Genomic DNA, 14699 nt, shown 5'->3' with positions numbered 1-14699 from the left:
AAAAAATAGATTTTGTTTATATTTAGTTATCGTTTCGTATTCGTTTTAAGGCTGAAAAAAATTTGTTGTCGAAAAGTTCATTTGCAGTTTAATTGCAAAATATACTTTTGTTTTAATTTAACAACCCACAAACCTTTTTAAACTTACTAAACATAAAACAGAATGATTCATATATTCAATTAAAAACTTCTCTAATTATCTAAATAAATTTATAATAATTACGTGACTGTGCAAAACATTAGCAGTTTTTATATCTTCATTTCCACTTAATTGCCCTCAAGGTTGTTGTGTGGAAGATATTTTCAAGCATTTTGTAATATTTGGTTTGGTTTTGATGGTTTGGTATCATGATTTACATCAATTTTAGGAGAAAAACGTTTTTGCACACGTGACAAGTAAACAGTAAATCTTGTAACAATCTATGGAACTGTAATTTACTATCAATTGATTACGTTTTTGGTCAACAAAAAATGCATAGAAACGAAGATATTTAGACTATTAAGTTGATCCACTTTACGCATTATTCTGCGTAAATTTCTCACAACTCTGATCAATATTAATCGATATTAATTAACTTAGCTTAATTCAGCTCTGACTGGTTATAGTACCATAATAGGATAGTTATGTGACATTGCTATAATACATGAATTGAAATGGTATGCGACCAATGACATTGATTTAATTATAAATTAAATTGGAATTCCTAATTAGCGCGTTCACGTCATTTGAAAGAATAAAGTTGAATTTAGCTTTTCTTCTACAATGGGCCTATCACGGTTAGTTGAGTGCAAAAATATAATATTTTTCAATATTTCAAACAAAAATCAACTTGATGGTGAAGTTTTTACGAAACTTTATATTTCTTGATTAAATTTAAATTGATTATTTCGCTGGCAGTATGACGTAGCTGACTTTGAACGTTGCTATTGGATGTAATAATCTCCAATTCATCTGTTCAATGACGTTTGATAGAAAAGGATACACCTAAACGAGTTGGAACGTACAAAACTTAGTGGCGTGGTTGAAAAAAAGCAACTTTTTCACGCTGTATACTCAAAACATTACAAAAGTGATTCAAGGATGTATGCAAGACAACAAAGAATCGATAGTAAATTAATAGTATTAAAATTGGACCGGTCACGAATTTGCTGAGTAAGAATTCTAGATGACGGGACATGCCTTGTGACGTAGGAGCTGGTTTTGCGTGACGTCCCTTTTTAATAGTAAAAATTATTTTTTTTGTAAATTTGCTTTCGGTTTGTTAATATGTATGCAGAAAAGTTTCAACCAAAAATAGATCTAGTGCAAAACCCCCATTGACACATATTAAATTGTTGTAACATTTTTAAAGTTTATTTATTAATATCACCTCATTTACCTCACTGTAGTTGTTTCAAACATATTTCTGCAGCAACATTCATCCTTTTTGATATTGTAGTACGTGTTTAATCAAAAAATCTGTTAGACGTTAATAAATGCAGAAAAAAAAAATTAATTAATCAACTCGCGGGTTATAAATCGCAGACCCTTTTCACGCCACTCAGGAAACAATCATAATACAAGGCGACTATAGGAAGCAACAATATCCCATCATAATAAGGGCCACATAATCAAGTGGTATGACCCGTTACGGCCCATAAGCACGGCCCAATTGCGCTGGGGCTGCAAATATCAGCGATTTTGATCTCATGGGACGTCCCTGCTTGGGCTGGGATTATGATTTCTAACACCCCTCGACTACCAGGGACGTCCCATATTTCCAGGTTATTTAAAAAAAATCAAACTGTCAAAAAATGTTTGTTATGGAATTAAACTACCTGGAAACGACCACAAAACCCCAGATTTTGAAAACTAAAATTAAAACAGAAAAATATACCAGACACGAACCACCACTGATACAAAAGATATTATAAAAGAGCAAAATGGCTCTCAATAAAGCATTATTATATACAGTATAGTCGAACAGTACGGTTGGGGATGGTTTAGCTGAAATGTTTGTGTTAGTTGGCCAGGTACCATAAGTAGAATGTTGTGGTTCTTGGTTGTACAGTTTTGAGTAACAGTGTCTAGTAAGTAGATTTTATGAGAGGAGTCCGGAGAAGAAGTTAGTATTTTTTTGTACAATTTAGATTTTTTTTTGCTTAGCTTGTACAAATTTTTTCAAAATTCTTGTAATCGTGTTTCAAATTTCTGTAAAAATAAGAAATCGGGAATTTTTTTTAATTTAATTATTTTTTGCTTGTAAACTCAGCTGAAATGTGTTTAACCTACATTTATAAGCTTCTTCAACTGGGAAGGATCTTAGAACAACTATTAATTATTAATACATTTTTTGTATAAATTGCAGTTTAAATGTAGCTCTTGCCTTATTCATTGTTTGTAAAAATGGCTCTTGCATGATTTGAAAATTAGCCATTGTTTATAAAACAATTTAAAAAAATCAGCAACATTCTTTAAAAAGGATTTTTTAAAATATACAAAGAAGTTTAAAATTGATTCTATCTTAGTTCAATAAAATGCTTTTTTAAATTTTGAAAAAGTCAGAAATTCCGCAAATATCCAAAAAAACTTGATATTTTGGTTATAGTTTTGCCAATTTATTTGATGAATAACTTAACATGATCTCTGTTACGTCATTTGACACCTAATCACGTGACAACATTGCTATTTTCATGTGTCTCACTGTCAAGTGACGTCACAGAGCCTGTTCTGACTTAGTTGATTGTTAAATAATGTGATTTTTATGACACTCTTTTGCCTTTTTCCTGATTAATTTGATGAAATAACTGAAAATAAATTACCCCTGTCACTTTTCCTTCTCTATAACCTGGCAAGATTAAGATGCAATGTTTTGTTTTTTTATATTGTTTTATGTTTTGTAATATTATATTATTATTTACTATTTTAAACTGATTTTTTTTTTCTTAGTACCTACGATAATATTAAATGTTATGGTTGAAGCGTTTATCTAAAATAACAAAAATTGTAAGTGCCTTCAAAAAGAATGGTCATCGTTGTCACGTGATCATTCTGTTGTAAATGGCAGTAATATCACGTGATCTAGTGTAATTTGATCTAACGAAAGATTGTTTAAATGTTATTTGCATTTTAACCTTTTTTTAATAAACATAATTTTTGATATTACCGCGAAATTCTTGATTCAAACATGCAATAATATGGCGACAATTAGTTGTCTCATCCAATAAATTAGAAAAAATTACAAATTTTCAAAATTTAGTTTTTTTTTTTCAGATATTTTCGGAATTTTTGAATTTTTAAAACGGAATTTTACTGAATTCTAACATCTCAATTTAACCATCCTGGTATAACTCTTTAAATAATCAGAATCCTTATGATGGGGCTTAGACACCCTGTATACGATTGAGGAAACTTAAGTATCTCAAAATCCGTATTCTTTAAGAGGAACAAGACATGCCATTATCATCTCGTTCTGTCACATTCTATCAACACTTCTGTGAGATTCTCTACCAGTGCTTTCTCTAGATATCTCAGAAACAATTTTATGATTAATAGAATTAGGAACGTCTAAATTATATTATAAAAAAAAAATATTATTATTATTAAAAATTTATAAAATATTTTTTTCTATACATCTCCCACTCAAATTTAAACAAATTTCAATGAATTCCGTTGGAATACAATGAAAAAGTATAAACTTTGTAAATTTACTTTTAGAAATTTTCACGTTCTCTCGCGACAAAACCGTACCACTTTTGTACGTCATTAGAAAGCTTATTTCATTGGCTATCCATTGGCATATAAAAATTTATACAAAGTGTGACAAATAAGCTAGTTATTGACGATTGAACGAAGGAATGCACCAACAAAGTCATGAAAAAATTAGTCAATTTTGACACCCTCTAGCAGCCAAACTGTCTAACCTATCCATTCAAATTGGGAGACTGTTAGAAAGCTCATTTCATTGGCTATCCATTGACGTATAAAACACTACTAAAAATGATGCAAACAAACGAGTTATTGAAGATTGAACAAAAATATGCACAAAAAAAGTCATACAAAATAGTAAACAATGGCGGCCAAACAAAGCACCCTATCAGCACAAAGGGCCATATTTTTGAAAAGCCCATTATATTTTCTATCCGTTGACATATAAAAGTCTATACAAAGTATTGCAAGTAAACGAGTTGTTTGACAATAAAGACAGTTTTGAGTGAATTTGACAGCTACTATTTTAACCTTCAATAACTCGATTATTTTCACAGTTACAGGGTGGTTCAATGCATCAATTTAAAGAATAAAATTTTCAAATAAGTGACCTAATACAAACTTATCTTAATTTTGAACAGAGAATCAGACAAAAGGAGTGTTTAATTTGAAAAACGTCCTTTTTAGAACTGACGTCTTGAGCTCTTTTTTTGACCATCCTGTATAACATATTTTATCGTTTTTCTTCATCCACTCTTAGAACAAACCTTGTATAACACGACAAAACACAAAAACCAAGAAAAAAACGTTTTCTGATATGCATAAATTAAAATTATTGTTTTGGAGGCTGAAAATATTAAAAACTTCACATAGAACGGTAAATATCTCAGAAACGGATACAGAAAAGTGTATGACATTAATGAATTTGACGTAGCATCCAAAAATGCAATAATACACAAGGTGTCCCATTTAAAGTCGTAGTAATTCAGAAAATTAGTGGTTATTGTTAGATTAGGTTAGATATTGGGAGTTATTAGGAATTACTGGGCATTACAAGGAATTAGTGGACATTATTGGCATATTAGGAATTAGTGTACAAAATTGTACTCAAGAGGGTTTACCCCTCTGATGATACTGTATAGTCCGTTAAAACAATATTTGAATACTTTTACACTACATTTTAAATTTAACTGTTGGTTTTTTCGAAAAACCCTCGGACACGCTGATGGTTATTTCTGACTGCGTTACAGGGTAGCCCAAAAATAAGTTAAGATCATCAACTTAAAATTTTCAAATGCAAATAACTATTTTTTAATACATTTTGGAATTTTGTATATATCATGCCACAATGGTTATCGAGATATTTACCATTAAAGATAAAAGGAACACTGTAATATAAACATATTATTTACCAGAAAAAGTTCTAGCAAGAACCACAAATGGTTGTTATTTGGAATAGTATATTTGGAAATTAGAGATATTCAATATATTTGCACCATACTGTATAATTACGATTTGGGATCATAATTTGCAAATGACAAGTGAACGAGAAAGTGAAACTGATGTCTTTATATCGCACCAATTTAACAACATTCCAATTGTCTGTCCATATATAAAAATTAATATTAAAACATCAATTAGTGCATTTCTTTCCATTTAATTGCTCTGTTACAGTTAAAATATCATTACGGAACATCCGAAAGTTACATTTACAAATAAACTAAATCAACATTTTAATTACTCGCCGAATCGAGAGTAACTTTCAGTTTTGGTCAGGTTGTAAACACTTTTGTTTGTAAATATTATTCGCAATTAAACAAAATAAAAACCACTTGGATTTGATGTTAATTGACGTATTTGGTTCAAATCAATCGATATCAAAACATAATGGCTAAACAATCACTTTGAAGAATTGAAAATCCTAGAACCTAGCCTTTGGCCTTACTTTGGTATGCCGTAAATAAATTTCGAACATTAAGATAAATAAGTGCATTATGTATGCAGGTCTATCCCACTAATTGCGAAAGGATTAGAAAAGATTGATCGAAAAATTATACGGTTTTTTTTTCTGATGTTAGTAGTTTTGCCATTCAGTCATTGTTCATCTTAAAAATGTTGAAATCAACTTAAATCTGGGCGACAAATAATTTACTGGTCTCGTTTTATTACCCAACATAAACCGTGTAAGCGTGGGATAATAAAATCGTTTTTGAGGCCTAGTTCGAGTGAAGAAAGTCTGAGGTTATTATAGCTAAGTTCGTCAATTCATTGTGAAGAAAGTTCGTAAAGATCCTTTCCAAAGCAATAAAAAGAACTTCTAAGAGTTTAATTAAAACTTTATAACATCCTTATTGACGATTAGGTAACTATACATACCCATCTGTTTCTACATCAGCTAGTTTATGCAGTTTATCAGCAATTTTCAAAAACGACAAATCTGAAAAGAGTAACTTATTTGTACTAAAATTATCTAAACTAAGTAAAATTCGGATTACTTACTATGTGTTATAAAGATGTGGCAACGCTAAAATTACATAATTACTTGGGATAATATAATGTAAAATAATATGTTTTAAATCTCTACGTTTTTCTAAGGCCATCTTTCATCTGACAAAAATCAGGTCCAGTATTGTAAAAACCTTTGACTTAAGTAATAATTGGGATATCCTACAGGAAAACTGCACATTCTGTATATATTTAAGGCAAATTTCTTTTTGGAGATTTTTTATTTAGTATTGTTCACACTTAGTACGTAAGTTTGTGTTTTTATCATAGTAAATGATGTTTAGACAAAGAAATATTTATTTTTTAAATAGTCGCAGTTTTCTTCATTTTTTGGTCACTAATCGTTTACTATGCAGATTTCGATTAAAATGCCCCGTTGATTGCTCTTAATCAAGTGTAAAATATGCAACATCATTGTATTTAATATTCATAAATAATAAATATGTATTTTTTCGAATATCACTCCAAGTAATCTAAATTTCAACCTTGTATCTTTTACAGTTGCTGAGAATTTACTCCGAGTTTGAAACGACTTAAAAAGTATCATTTCCAAAAATATTAATTTTCAGGAAGTTCTGTTAAAATTTTAATAAATAAATATAAATTTATTAATACAACCCAATTCCCATTTCAACGACAATTAGATGGTTCTAACCTAAAAGTAATACGATACAATTTTACGATCAAAATATTGTTTTTAGTTTAATCAGTAGCGTGCGTCACTGAATAGTTTATAAAAAAAACTAACACGTCATTGTCCAACATACAGCGTCTTTGAGTAAAAAGTACAAAAAAATAATATATGGAACTAAAAATTCAATTAATCAAATAACTTGACAAATTTAAAATTTAATGATATTTTTTTAAATTTGACATTCAAGGTGTTAAATTTAAAAAGTAGTGTTTTATTCGATGATATCGATTTAAATACATATAATTTTTACGGTAAATTAAAACAATTATTAGACATTTGCTTGACCAATAAGATTCGTTTACCAGGGGTGTAACGAGGATTTTATTGTGAAAAAATTAGTGGACGAAGCACTTTTTTCTTTAAGAATAATATTGTATTACTGTCTTTTACCACCAAAATCTTGTTAAAGTATCTTGTCCGGATTGCAGTATTTTAATAAATTTTCTATCTTTTTAATAAAACTTTACTTAAAAATGAAACTTTTATTTTCAAAACACCCTGTATCTTTAGAACAAATCACTTGCGCCCATATGTTTTCTTGAATTTTTGCTTTATTTTGGCAGCAAATTTTTCTCTAGGCTTTTGTCACCACAACTCTGAAACACCTTGAATACAAGCGGCAAATGTTTTGTATATTATTAATAATTCTGTTTTTATTATACACGGGGTGACCCAGATAAGTTATAATATCAAATTCACTTTTTTTTACTTTTTACAAGATTTGTATCACCTACTCAGTTTATTATTTGTATTTAGTGTCTTTAACGGTTTTTGATAAAAAAAAAGCGTATGGAAATTGTAAAGCTTAATTACAATGTTAATATGTGTGCAAGCCAAGAATTTTTGTACATCAGTACACGCCATTTTCTTAAAAATCCTTAAAAATTGTACGGTATTTTTGGGTCAACTTGTATAAATAAAAATTACTCTAAAAATTAAAAATTTTTCCTCTCAAGAAAATTGGAGCAATTTTCAGAAAAATAAATAGCCGATTTTTAAATAGGTAATTAGGTTTACCTACGAAAGTGTAAATAGCTTAGTTTTCCGTTTCGTAATGAACCTCTTTACGCACAGTTGTAAAAAAACGCACAGCTGTAAAAAAAGCGCACAGTTTTAAGATCGGTCACAAACTATCGCTCTAATGCTGTGGAAAATTTGTTTTCTTTACATTTCTTTCTTTATCAGAATATATTAGATGGAGATCATTGCGTAATGCATTGTTCATACAGTTTTAAGTAACTACCACTTCGTCTAGAATATTATCTGCAATAGCAAACACATCAAGTAATATTACTGAAAGTTTTCGCTTTCTTCTTAATAACTGTAATGCCACCATAAATAATTATTTTAAGAACAACACTAATAATTATATAAGTAACAGGATTTGTGAATTTTTTTTATTACGTTATTATTTTTTTCTTTAGTGGCATAATACCTATGATTAGTACAAATATGATGTCAATACGTTGAAAATATAATTTTTAATGAAAAGTTACTCTGAATTATATGAATTGCGAAAAAAGGACTTTCCATTTGATCGTAGGTAAAGTATAGTACGTCACACGTGCTCTAAGGCATTTTACGCACTCATGAAATTACACACTCGCCGCTACGCGGCTTTGTTCGTAAATTTTCCATGTCGTGCGTAAAACGCTTCTTACAGCACTAGTTACGTAATATACTATTTTCCTCCCGTTGTTCTTGGCGACGAGAGCTAAAGTAAAAATAACGGTCGTATCTTTTGAAGAAAAAGCGTTCATTTCAGCATAGACTATTTCGACCACAGGAAACTAACTGCTCTTATACTTTTTCGCCTAAAAATGTAAGCAAAGTAAAAATAACAAATCATTTCGTGAAAATACGCCAACAAGACTGTATCGCTTATAATATTTACGGACTTCTTAGCAATCCCTGCTTCCAAGCAATCAAATTCTATTTGATACCGTTCTTTTGACTTTTCTGGCAATAAATTTGACAAACCTTCATCTGCCTTAGATGATATTTCAGCTGGAAAAAACACCAAAATATACAGGGTGGTCCAGTTTTAAATGTCAATAATTCACCAATCCATAGCCAATTAAAAATAAGTTGACATTCATTATGTCATTTTCCTGAAAAGTGCTTCCTAAAGAAAATACAGTCCTTCAAATTTCTGTTTAAAAAATCGTTTTTTTTTGTCATAACTGTCAGACCGTTGGAGCAATATTGATCAAATTTGGAACAAGCACTTTATTACACGTTATTACGGTCAAAGACCCAAAACTAACCCAACCCAACTTAAAAATTGTCTTGGAAACGGAAAATTTACTCAAGAAGTTTAAAAAATATTATTGTAGCCAGTTTCATAGTTTCCAGACAAACTGAAAGACTTTAGTTTTGAAAGTTGACTTTTCATGCAAATCGAGAGACTTTAATACTGAAAATTGACTTGTAGACATAAAAACTAAGTACTTTTTCAAGAATTTGTTACTACAAATTCATACATTTAAACCTTAAAAGTTGACTTGAACCCCAAAATGTAACTGAACTAATGAAAAGTGACATCAGAAGCTTAAAATTTGCATTTGAAGTAAGTTTTCATAATTTGAAGACAAATTTCAATATTTCAGTCCTGAAAATAGTCTTAGATGCAGGACATTGACATTAGATTCATGAAAATTGTCTTGAAAACTACCTTTTCGTGCTTTTTACTTTGCTTTTCATTTTCTTCGAATTCTGGACTATTTTTAGTGCTTCAAAACTGCTTTCAGCTTGGAAACTCGAGTTTCAAGACTATCTTCACCAAGTTATTGACATAGCAAACTTAAAAAACAATTTTCACATTCTGCATAGACTTAAAATGGCATTCCAAGCTTTGTCACTATTAAATCGACTTCTAGACACCTCAGTGCTAAAAATTCGGGTATTTCTTAATAAACTAGACTGTTTTTAGTGTTTTAAGGCTGTTTTCAGTGCCTCAAATCGAGTTTCAAGACTATCTTTACAAAGTTTTTGACTATCAGGCCTAAAAGCCAGTTTGTCCACTGACCATAATCTTGAAAATGTTATTTCAAGCTTCTTCACTATTAAATTGACTTCTACACTCATAGGTGCAATAAATTGTAGCATCTCTAAGAAATTCAGACTGTTTTTAGTGCTGTTTAAGACTTGAAAAATCGAGTTTAAGACTCGTTATTTCCAAAAGTCAAGTTTCTTCAGTAATAAAAGTCAAAAATGTTGGTACCAAATGCTACAATAATAGTCTTGAGAACTAATTTTTAGAAATAAAATAGTCCGAAAATTTAATTTACTTCTAGACTTGTTGTCCATTCCAGAAAATTGAGTTGTACACCAATTTAAGTCTTGAAAATATACTTTTGGACTCTCTTTAGTCCTAGTAAAGTCAGTTCTAGCATTAAAAGTTTATATTATTTTTAGTAGTAAAAAATGAGTTCATGCACAATACAATCTTTGTCTTGATTTCCGGACTTTTTTTAGTTCTTAAATGCCAGTTTCAGACACTCAACCAGGATGGCAGTCTGAGAAAGCGAATCATAAGACCATTCCTAGTAGTAAAAAAGTTTTTAGACTATTCAGTACAAATTTGGACTTTCACAAGTCTTGGATGTTCAGTTTTAAACTATAAAACGGTTTTTTAAATTGAAATTTGGAGGACAGTATCTTCCTTAGGAAACGTTTTTCAGAAAAATGACACAATGCAAGTCAACTTATTTTTTGAATGGCTATCAAATGGTGAATTATTGACGCTTAAAACTGGACCACCCTGTATGACTGATATATTTGAATGACAAAAATACACTTATACTAAATTTGATTTAATTAATAATGCTTCTGGATTTTATTTTTTGAAGTTTATTGGCGTAGAAAGATTTCGCCCTTCCTCTTTCGGCCCTCCTAGACACGTAATATGTAATACATTTGCCACTCATTGTATATTTTAGTTGTACAAAAATTGCTTCTTAACTTGCTTTTCATATTAATTACTTGTTAGATAATACTGTAGATCGTTAACTAAACTAAGCTAATATTGTTACAGGCTCAGTGCTAGTTCAGGGCGAAGTTTCAGGTGCTCCGCTAATCGCGGGAGCGCAACCGCACGGCCCCGGTAGCCCCCAACCCAGCATGCTTCTATTGCAGACTCAGGTAATCAAATTAGTAATGGTCATAACTTTAATTTATAGCTCGTTGCATTTAGTCACACGTTGTTCAGAAGTTAAATAAATCTATTGAAGATGTATTAAATGGTTAAATACCATCACGCATACATAAAAACCGAAACATCTCAGCGAATTCCTCGGAAAGCAACTTTTTGTGACCATTTGGTGCCAAGAAACTCGTAACCAACAAGATCACGTTCGTGCATCCCACCAGAAGTAAAAACACGAAAAAAAATGTCTTTGCGTTTCCATCTTGGATTTATCGCTAATAATATTCTCGCGCATTTGGTAAATGTTTACCTTCCAAAGAACGCTTTCAGCCGCATACCGAGATAAACATACCAACGCGATTTTAACGTGATTTATTGGGTAATTCCGTAAGGATCTGCGAATTCTAGGTTTTTTATTTTTAATTAAAAATCTTGCAAAAATCCTCAGCTTCTAATGAGGCTGCATCTCGCGCCGTACTTGGCCATATTTATCAACGTCACACGCAATTTGTTCTACATTAATGCCTTGTGTGTATTCGCTAATGATCGTTCGTGTTGCTCAATCTCGGGGTATTTTGTTGTTTATTAGATTAGTTAAGAAAAGGACGCCACAAATGATTCTGGGATTTTACTACGGGCAGATTTAGGTTTGCTTTGTAGGGTTTTAATATTGTTTTCTACTCCTTCAAGTATATTTGGAATCACATTCCAATCAAATCAAGTGTTAACCGTGAAATATAGAATAGATCAATTACAGGCAGTTTTAAGAGTGAGATATGAATTAGGCTATTTACAGCTAATTCTTCACCAAGAATTGTCAGCAACACATTGCATTTTGGCTTGTGTTGTAAGGCAGGAGAGACTTTTCGTTTATCAATTGCTCCGCGCCAATTTTCTTTGGCTGGGAATGCGGCGTCAGATAGATGGGTACCCTCCCATCGCTGTAGACCAAAAGGATAGGCCTCGAAGAGGAAGTTGCTGCAAGTCCCGGAATTTTTCCTTTCAGGAAGTTCCCAGAGTTGCATCGGCATTCTCTGTCCTGGGAAAAGGATGCTGACGGAGGGGCTCTTCTGGCGCTCTTCCTGTCCTCCATTTCTTCTTTCTTCGTCAGCTCGTCCATCTCTGGTGGTCCTGGCAAAGTATAGGATGTCCAAACAGCCGGCTGTCGTCCGTCTGTTTTTACATCCTAAAGTTTTGCGGAGTTAGGGTCTGGTGAGTGGGTGATGGTGTTCCCCCTTTTGCGTAGGTAACACGGGGGAAGGTACCAGGAGTGCAGTCAGAGCCCAGTTAGCACCGGGATAACTGCGGAAAGGTTCTACCCAAATTTTAAGGTCTGGGGGAAATTGTGGTCTTCTTCTTGGCTGGTTGGTTCTGAATTGTCGTCTATCTGAATCAGAAAAGAAAAACTTATTAATAATTATCCAGTAACTGGTATCGGGGTCGTTTGTGGGGTGCTTCTAGCTCCGGGTCGTAGTTCACTGCTTCTCGCAGTAACTGATTTTCGCTTCCTTTTTGGAATATTTTCACTGCGCTCTGCTTGATCCTTTCTGTTGCGCTGGTGAACTTCAAATCTCGCTGGATGTCCACGTTTCTGACGTACCTTGGGGCGTCCACCGCTGTCCTGAGCGCAATGTTTTCCACAGCTTGGAGTTTCTTCAGGTGTTTGTTGTTGGAGTTTCTTCAACCGACTTAATGAGCGTCACTTTGTTTCAAAGTGCCAGCTTCCATGTCCTGCTTGTCATGGGGTAGAGTTTTGATCTGGTCGCTCTGGCTTTCTGTCTGGCGTATTTTATGTGGCTTCCCCACGTGAGTTTCTTGATGGCCTACGTTTTCTACTCGTTTAGGTCGATCTACCATTTGTTGCACCATTTCTCCATCGCAGTGTCATCCGCGTAGAGCGCTAAGCTGGTCCGCTGCTTTCTAGGTGGATCTGAAACATAAATGTTATAGAGAAATGGCGACCGTACTGCACCTTGCGGCACTCCTGCTTTCATTTCCCTATAACTTAAGTAGACGCTCTCGATTTTGACTCGAAAGCGATGAGCTGAAAGAAAGGATCTAATTAGTTTTACTAGGCCGACTGAAAAGCCGGTATCCAGCATCTTGATTAGAAGTCCTCTGTGCCAAACCCTGTCGAAGGCCTTGGAGACGTCTAGCAGCACGGTTCCTGTCGCTTCTTTCCTGTTGAACCTTCCGTGATGTACTCGGTCATCCTCAGGACTTGGAGTTCCGTTGATAGTGTCTTCCGGAATCCAAATTATTTCTCGTCGGGGGTGACGTGCAGGTCCTCTTCTTGCTCCTTTAGCCTCCTGAGGATGATAACTTCTGCCACTTTTCCCAAGGATGGCAGGGCTGATGGGCCGATGCAGGATACAGGAGCTCCTGTCCTCATGGTGGTTCTTTAACTGTTTAGTTTCCTCCGGGATACCTGAAACATAATAAGGGATATAAGGTTTTGTGGTTACCTTGGTACTCGATACTAGCGTCTGATGTCCTGAACTAGAGTTCGGACTGCGTCATCGATTTCTGCTGCTGTTTCCAGTCTGGGGATGGGTGTTGCGTCGCGCTGCAGGAGCATTCGGTACTGTTCCCAGTCGGTGCTTCTGCAGGTGATTGTGTCCGGTGTCCTGGCTCCTGTCCTCAGTGTTAATAAACCAATTTTTTCTTCACCAGCACCTGTTCCTTGCCTTCAAATATTTCAATTCTTGGATAATATCCATCTTGCCTCTGATAACATCTTCCTTAACCAACAGCAACTCGCGTATACCTTCACAGGTGTTCTCGGGGGAAAATTTTTCTCCTCACAACACTTTACAAGTATGATAGATACACTACTTCACAAATAACATATCTCGCAATTCAGCTTACAACACTTGTCTGGTAGTATTTGCAAAATTCCTAAGGATCACCTTTCTCGGAGTCAACATCGCCCGCGATGTTGGCGATTACTTGATCGATTATCGATAATCGAGCTACATTCATGCTAAATCTACATAAGGGTGCAGGATCTGTATACATCTCAGCACAGTTTGTGCAGTATGATGCTTTCAACTTGCTGCTTCTTGATTTGATTGAATTTCGACCACCTCCTTAACTACCTTATTTTTCATTTTAAGAAATTTGTTCATCAATTGCATCTTCATTTTATTTGCATCTTCATCATTTTACTTGCACATTAATTTGCATCTTCATTTTATTAAATGAAAAAGAAAATTATACAAACAAAACTTAAAAAATAGTTTGATTATCTTTTAAAACATTAGATTGATGTGTGGCTTTAAACACATAAATTAACTTGATGATTTGAAAAATTAATCGAGTTAAAATATGGATACTGATGCTTTTATGTGCCAAACTGGGTAAAAGCAGTTGCGTTCGTCATGCGAGTTAATTAAAATAAACGTAAATTAATGTGGGAAAACAATTAATTTAATGGTATTTCGTTATCTTGTTCCTATAAAGGTAATCGTTAAGCAGGATTATGGAACTCAGTTTTGACTTAATATGTCTTTCTAAGAAAATCGGTGAATGTTTCGCGCAGAGTCTGTATTAGATGGTGAGATCCAAGCTTTACAAACCTTTTTGCTTAAATAAGTTTTCATATCCCTTTTTGAGGAATAGTAATGAGAGACATGGTTAATAAAAAGAAAAATGACACATGGAACA

The 14699-nt window shown here is 33.0% G+C and overlaps 1 protein-coding gene across 3 annotated transcripts in view; it reads left to right on the top strand.

The window, feature by feature from the left end:
* Window positions 1–14699, top strand: part of Hr38 (Hormone receptor-like in 38) — a 181436-nt gene that overhangs the window by 105478 nt on the left and 61259 nt on the right. For all 3 annotated transcript variants that reach the window (XR_014176917.1, XM_081972129.1, XM_081972127.1), the window contains exon 2: window positions 10923–11029. Coding sequence is in view for 2 of the 3 variants with exons in the window: in XM_081972129.1 (XP_081828255.1) it covers window positions 10923–11029 (107 nt within the window). In the remaining variant the exon portion in view is untranslated. The remainder of the gene's footprint in view (window positions 1–10922; window positions 11030–14699) is intronic.

The sequence above is a fragment of the Ips typographus genome, linkage group LG2, assembly GCF_016097725.1.
Source record: "Ips typographus isolate SLU linkage group LG2, UJ_Ityp_2.0, whole genome shotgun sequence".
NCBI classification, from domain to species: Eukaryota; Metazoa; Arthropoda; class Insecta; order Coleoptera; family Curculionidae; genus Ips; species Ips typographus.
This window is presented reverse-complemented; position numbering and strand designations above follow the sequence as displayed.